Source organism: Epinephelus moara, chromosome 20 (assembly GCF_006386435.1).
Source record: "Epinephelus moara isolate mb chromosome 20, YSFRI_EMoa_1.0, whole genome shotgun sequence".
NCBI classification, from domain to species: Eukaryota; Metazoa; Chordata; class Actinopteri; order Perciformes; family Serranidae; genus Epinephelus; species Epinephelus moara.
Genome location: NC_065525.1, coordinates 15,718,351 through 15,725,794, shown reverse-complemented (window position 1 = coordinate 15,725,794; position 7,444 = coordinate 15,718,351). Strand labels below are relative to the sequence as shown.

General features: G+C 40.9%; 1 protein-coding gene across 1 annotated transcript in view; it reads right to left on the bottom strand.

The window, feature by feature from the left end:
• tspan33b (tetraspanin 33b) overlaps positions 1-6,712 on the bottom strand; it is a 24,807-nt gene extending 18,095 nt beyond the window's left edge. Inside the window, exon 1 of the mRNA XM_050073467.1 lies at positions 6,644-6,712. Coding sequence (XP_049929424.1) covers positions 6,644-6,712 — 69 coding nt within the window. The remainder of the gene's footprint in view (positions 1-6,643) is intronic.
• Positions 6,713-7,444: the final 732 nt, after the last annotated feature.

Below are 7,444 nucleotides of genomic sequence, written 5' to 3'. Positions count from 1 at the left end.
TTTGGTCAGCCTAAATCAATATGCTAACAGTCCAATCAACCCAGGAGTATTATTATGCATTATTTCATCCCCATCCCCACCCTGGCTAGTACTCCGTTCTGTCCAGTTTTCCTCCTCAGTTGATTGAACTATTTAAAATTTCTTAGAGAAAGCAGAGTTGTGGAGTGTGGAGTGAACAGGAGTGCCTCTTTGACATGTCCTCACAATTGTGCATTGATAGAGTGGAGAAGTAAAGAAGTGGACAGAAATTGCTGCAGCCCCTGAAATCCCCATTTAATATGCTATATGCTATGGCTAGCTAGCTAACCACTGTTGGGGGCTACTTGCAAGCTCACGTTAGCTACTGGAATGTTTGCTATTAGTCTATGAACTAACTGTACGTTTCAGCTGAATCCTGTTCACTTCAAAAGTCACATTATATAACCATTTATATGAGTGAAGCCAGTAATACTCAGCTGAAATGTAAGGTTAGCTCGTGGGCTTACATTCTAGTAGCTAATGTTAGCTTACTAGCAGCCTCGTTTGGGATGGGGACAGTGGTTAGCTAGCTAGCTATTCCATAAAGCATACTCCCCTAGCAAATTTTAAGGCTGCAATATCTTCTGTCCATAATCTTGCAAATAGAGACTCTACAAGATCCCCAGTTTTTGCAAAATCTCATTCTGTGACTAAAAACGCTCTGACTCATGACACATTGTCTAAGGGTGTGAGAGGGTGTCAAACTTTAGTCTTTTCAAAGTCTCTTTCAAAGTATTCTAGTGTATGGTAGGCATTAATTATTTATGATTCAGCAAAGATTCTTTTAAATGCATGAAAATGCATCACACTTTTCATCAGCACCAACAATGAAACCTTATGATGAATCATACACAATTATAATTGCATTACCATGAACCTCACTTTACTTAACACATACAACTGATAACTTATGATACTGCATGAACTTTGAGTCCTTACTACAGTTGATTGGTGAGTGTGTGTAGGCGAGCATAGGTAGTCATAATGCGTTAAAATCCCCATCAGTCAACCTCTAGTTTAATAACTAGTCAAGAGCATCTATACTAAGACACTTGACAATTCATATAGGCTTAGTCACCTCTATGTTTGATGACTGTTGATACTGTGCATCAGTAAGCATTATGTGTGTTTATGAATGTAGAAATAGAGCATGATAAATGCATTGTAGTTCACTGAATGCCCTCATAACACCTTATAGATGTGGTCTTCACAGAAAGCGTTACCGAAAATTGAAACCAGGATGCATCAGGATTTGTCATATTGTATCTTTTATTTTCCATTTTTTCACATTACTCACACTGCCCCTGTTGTGCTTGGAGAGTGAGGTGGCAGTGGTGTAGTTCAAGGTTAGCTTAGAAGCCCCCTGGTTGTTCTGTTGACACTGTGAAGAACTGAAACCACTTTCCACCAGTTTTGGTTAGATTACTAGGCGAGCTGTTTCACCCCGTTTCCAGTCTTTATCCTAAGGTAAGGTAACCAGCTGTTTGCAGTAGCTGCAGAAGTGAGAATGGTACCAGTGACAAAAGTAATCATCTGATTGTGGCAAAAAAAAAAAGAAGCAAATAAGCACATTTCCTAAAATGTCAAAAAATCAGTCATTACTTGGTGACCATTCATGCTTCACTTGGTTCTGATCACAGGCTGTATTAAAAAAGTGCGCATTGCCACCATGACATCACCCATTGGTTTAAGGAATACCATTTTGAGACCTCAAGTTAGAAGTGCCCATATTCAGCCGAGAGGGTAGAGTCAAGAGTCAAGCTTGGTCATACCGTTGCACCGAGGCCTCCTTTAGCAGCAGTATGAGCAGCATTTTTTGACGCTATGAGCAACTGTTGTTACGCAGCAAGAATGTCTGCATAGGGCAGATGGAAGGGGTAGTAGATGGGTCAAACAAGCTCTGGACTTCTACTTAGGACACCCCTGTTAGGTTATGTTAATAACAACGTAGTGCGCTACTATCTATAGCATACATGTGTCACATGTGACATACTTATTTTGAGCTAAACCATAATGTTTTTTTCTAAACATAACCATGTATTTCCCTGATCCTAAGGAAGTAAACCTAAAGATGAAGTGTCTTAGCTCAGCTTAGTTTATTTTGAAAAGAGACTGTATGCATTTAACAAGACGGAAACTGTACATTTAGCCTACTGTGAAAACTAAAGTTCATTGTGAAAGACACAATGCATGTAATTAGCGTTAATTGACATGACGACCCTAAACATCCAAAACCAACCCTTGAGGGGTACCTGGAGCATCATAGTTTGACATATAGCGCCACTGACCAAGCATAGGTATTTCATGTGTTGGGAGTAAGAATGTGTTGGAGAAGCTGTGGAGGAGTAAGGGGTGGATCTGACTGAGAATCTGATGACACTATGCACCCCCACCTATAACGGCGACCGAACCACACACTGTGAGAGGGATACATATTGTTACGCCATAGTAGCAACTTGTCAATCACAAAGTAATCACTCCCCAACCAGTGGAGTCGCCCCCTCTTGGCCTTTAGAAAGAATGCAGGTTTAAGGCACTTCCCCATTGGCTTTACTTTTCGGATCCAGAGGCTACACCCACTTCTTTTATACAGTCTATGGTTTTGATACAGCATTCACATGTTGATGTTGAAAAGCAGGAGCAGAATATCCTTAGATAAACTTTTCAATTCTAAAGTCAAACTGGAGACAAACAGACACCAGCTTCTAGTCATCCAGCTGCAAAAATAAAATAAATCATAAAATATTAAAAAGAACAGAATGGGAGACAAGCAAAAAAAAAAAAAAGCCAACAGAAAAGAAGACATGCTGCTGATGCTCTTGGTGGGTTCGGATAGTCACAGCTCTGTTCATGTGAACAAAATCAGATGGCATAGGAAAAGAGAAAGAGGGGGAGAAAGAGAATCTGTAAGGCTCATTTGTCATCTTTCTCAGGACTGCTGATGACTTCAGCCATGATGTATCACTCTTACAGAGGCAAAGTTAAATTGAACTTATGGTTGCAATGTCTAAACTCTAATGATGTCAATCTCTTGATCTCTCCCTTTGTGAATAAAGTTTACATCATGTTCGAACAGGCATTCAGTCAGGGACATGGCAGGCCGAAGAGACGAGGGGAAGAACAGAGGAGAAGAGGGGAAGGTGATTAAATGGCTGCAGTTTCAAAGTGCTTGCTTTTTTCTTTTTTTCTTTTTCTTTTTATGCAGAGATGCCATTCTGGTTATTTGGCAAAGCATAGCATGTACAACAGGATTATGGCCAATAACTAATGAGCTATTTAGTGTTGGCAAGGCTGGCTGAAGAGATGGTCCTGCCTGCTGCTCACTTTGTACACTCATGTAGTATAAACACATATGACAGCACATACATTCACTGTGAGCTAAAATCCAAGTTAAGTTCTGAAATCTGGAACAGACTTAAGGACCTGACATGTAGCATGGATGTAAAGTTAGTGTTTGTCTTCTTTGTAACCACTTGGCTGTATTTTTTTTAAAAATTTATCTCCACATTTCTGACTTTCCCTGGTCTGCTACAGAATATCTTTTTGTTCTATTAGGGTTTATGTTTACATCTTGATACTGTAACTCTATTATGTTAGTCTAATCTGCACACATGACAGGTATTACATGTCTGTCCATCCTGGGAGAGGAGTCCCTCCTCTGTGTCTCTTCCCAAAGTTTCTTTCTATTTTTCATCGTTAATTAAAGGGTTTTTCTAGGGGAGCCTTTCTGGAGGGTCTAAGGATAGACGGTGCCATTTGCTGTACATATTGTAAAACCCTGTGAGGCAAATTTATGATTTGTGATATTGGACTATATAAATAATATTGACTTGACTCTAAGCTAGCATTGGACTCACTAACTGTGTGTGTGGGAGTGTGCTAGTGCGTTTGTAATTAGCTCAGCCTCCAACTGATCTCAGAACTCACTATTTATTCCTCTCATCTCGGCACATTCATGAAGAATACATTTTTCGCTGGACCTAGTGTTAATTCATGCCACCCCTGGTGAACTCGCTTCTGACTGCATCTTTCCATTGACTGCCCCTAAAATTAGTTTTGCATTCTGTCTGAACATACAGTAACTTCAGCAGTAAAAATTGTTACCAGAGAGTTCCAGCAGGGGGAGCAGGTTTGTTTGTGTGTTGGGTAAATGTGGGCCCTTGTGCATTTTAGGCCCTGTCAACACATTCATTCATTTTCCATGCCCACTTATCCTGTTGGGGGTCGCGAGGGGGTTGGAGCCTATCCCAGCTGACATTGGGCGAGAGGCAGGGTCACCAGACTATCACAGGGCTGACACATAGCGGCAGACAACCATTCACAATCACATTCACACCTACAGCCAATTTAGAGTCACCAGCTTGACCTAACCTGTATGTCTTTGGATTGTGGAAGATTAAAAGGAAAAACTATCCTATGAAAATATGTTTTAAGCAATGATTTAAAAACAGATAATAAGCTAGCATGCTTTATCTCCTCAGGCAACGAATTCCACATCCTCGGGACCTTGATGGCAAATGTTCGATCACCTTTAGTTACCAGCGTTGATCTAAGGACGGCTAGTGAGGTTAAATTTAAGGATCTCAGGTCATGACTTGGAGCGTATGGTGTCAGAAGCTCAGCTACATAAATGGGGGCTAAACCATGTTGAGCCTGAAACGCTATTAAAGGAAACTTTGAAGTTAACTTGCAACCAATGGAGGGAGGTGAGAATTGGAGGGATATGTGACCGACAAGTCATCCCGATAAAAAACAAGCAGTGGCGTTCTGTAATAGTTGAAGTCTAGCTACAGAAGATTTACTGATGTATGTCAGAGGTATGCGAGAATATATAAGCATGAATAAGCCTTTCTAGGTCAGGAGAAGACACAGCTAAATTTTGGTAACATTTCATAGGTGGAAGTAGCAGGATTGTATGAGATTGCTTGCATGTGGCTCAAAGTTCAGTTGAGAATCAAATGTGATGCCTAAATCTTGCTATAGATTTTTTGTTAATTGCCAGAGGTTTAATAAAGGGTTGTAATTCACTTGCTGGGTGATCAAGGCCAAAGATTATTGCTTCAGTCTTGTCTGAGTTAAGCTGCAGAAAACTACAAGTCTCTTCCATTCCTTGATAGCATTTAAGCACTCATTTAAAGTGCTCATACTGCTAACATTATCTGGCTTAAAGGACAAGTAAATTTGTGTGTCATCAGCATAACCGTGCTAGGATTAAGATGACTGATAATGCGTTCTTTTGGAGGTATATGAAAGGAAAACAAAATGGGACCATGAATAGATCCCTGTGGCACCCAACACACCAGTGGAGCTGAAGACAAAACAAAATCACCCAAGGAGACACAACATTTTCTGTCTGAGAGATATGATTCAAACCATTTAAGAGCAGTCCCAGATACACCTACACACAGATTCAGTCCACCTTTTTGAGAACTTTGGCTATGAAAGAAAGCTTAGAAATGGGCCTATAGTTCTGTGGAAGAGATTTATCAAGGTTAGGCTTTTTTTTTAATAAAGGCTGATTGCTGGCTTGCTTGAAATAATAAGTGACGCAACCAGATGTAAGGAAACAATTAACAATGTGAAGCAAACTAGGGACGATGGCACCCATAACCTCTTTCAGGGGTGGGGTGGGAAAAATATCGAGAGGGCTTGAAAAGAAACACATAGTATCACTGAGCTCAGGAAGAGATATTTGCTGAAAATTGCTGAGTAGTTCAGGACAGGCCGTGTAATCGGACATATCAGCAACAGCAGTGGTAGAAGACGGGGCGTTTGGAGCTTTTGAAGAGGCTAGCAAAACAGGGGGAGCAGGGTTGATGAGTCTATTAAAAAGGAATTTAGGATTATGTTTGTTACTGGTGATTTAGTGTGGTTTTGTATTGTAAAGTAATATTAAATGACTCAGCTGGCTAGGGTTTTCTACTGCTAGCTGCACCGTTGTCCTCAGGGTGATTTAACCTTAAGAGTGGAAAAATACTGTTATAGCTGTTGCTGAAATATGCTATTTTATTTATTTCTATATTATTTCTAGTTTTCTACATTGAAAGCACGTACTGTGAGTGAATATCTTAAATGTTTTTTATTATTATTACAGTAAATGAATGAGTTTCAAAGAGTATTTATAGAATATGTATGTTATGTAGTCCCCCACTGCTGGTACCTGATGGGAAAATTATACGCAGTGGTAATGTAAATATCACTGTTGAATAATAAAATCCAGACTGTTGCTTTTATTTGCTTTTAGCATAGAGCAGTGTTATTGATGTGTTTGTGTTTCACAGAACAGGGGTTATAAGTACAGTACAGAGAGCGAGAGATGTTTAATGTGAGAATTGCATAGTATTATGTATCTTGATATATCAGTTTTTATGGACATTGTTGTTGAGGCTTGATACTCCCTCTTTCAGGGCTTTTACATGTTTGTGTCAGACAAATCCATGTGGTCATGATAGTGTGGCAGCTCAGTTTAGTGATTTAGACAGTTAAGGTGAGTGTGTTTCACCCAACAATCCTGCCTCATGCAGCTTTCAAAGAATGACCAATACTTCTGCTCACTCAGCAAAGCTACAGCACCACTCCAGCCTCTGTCCCTGAGCAACTTCTCTATTCCTTCTCCTAGAATTACTATCCTAAACTTCCACTTCAGAGCCTGGCCGGGCGAGCCGACCTGGCGCTGGCTGGCCCTTGACGACATTGATGGCTTGAGTAAGTGAGACATTTGCACGGTCAGTCTGTGGCCTTGCTGACCGAGGATCATAGCCATCTCTCTGCCAGAACGTCTGACTTCATTATCAAGCAGCGGGAGGAGACACACGGAGACCTTAACTCTGTCTCAGGAGACACACAAGCCGGCAAATCACCTCCATCTCAGTGTTTGATAATCTTTATCCTCTGCTTTCTTGCTGTTACTACCTGTCTCAGGCCTGATGCTTTCTGATATCCTCTCTGAGCGGTGCTGGAGAAGGGCAGACAAAGAGAAATGGCAGGAGGAAAGAGAGAGGTAGGAGGGAAGAGCAAGCTTGTCGTAACAACTCGTTTTAGTGTGTTACTAGGAGAGCAGACCCGTAGATTAAAAGGGTACATTTTGCACTTTTTCTGTGTCTCTCATTTGGCTCCCTCTCTAGCATTCTCTTTACCTCACGCTCATTACCGCAGTGCCTTTTATCAACAGCGCATCTGAATTTAGCTCTGTGTCTATGTCCTTCTTTCTAATTCTTCCTTATTCAGAACCTCTCTCCTGCTCTTTCTCTGTGGGCGAGGATGACAGAAGCCGAGAATCATAGACACCCAACAGCTTTCTGTAGGCCCTCGAGTCATCCCTGCTGCTCTCTGATCACAAGGGATGAACAACAACCACCTGAAAGAGACAGTGCATAAATGTTCACACTTACCCTGTACTGAATTTGATGGTTGCCACAGATGTCAT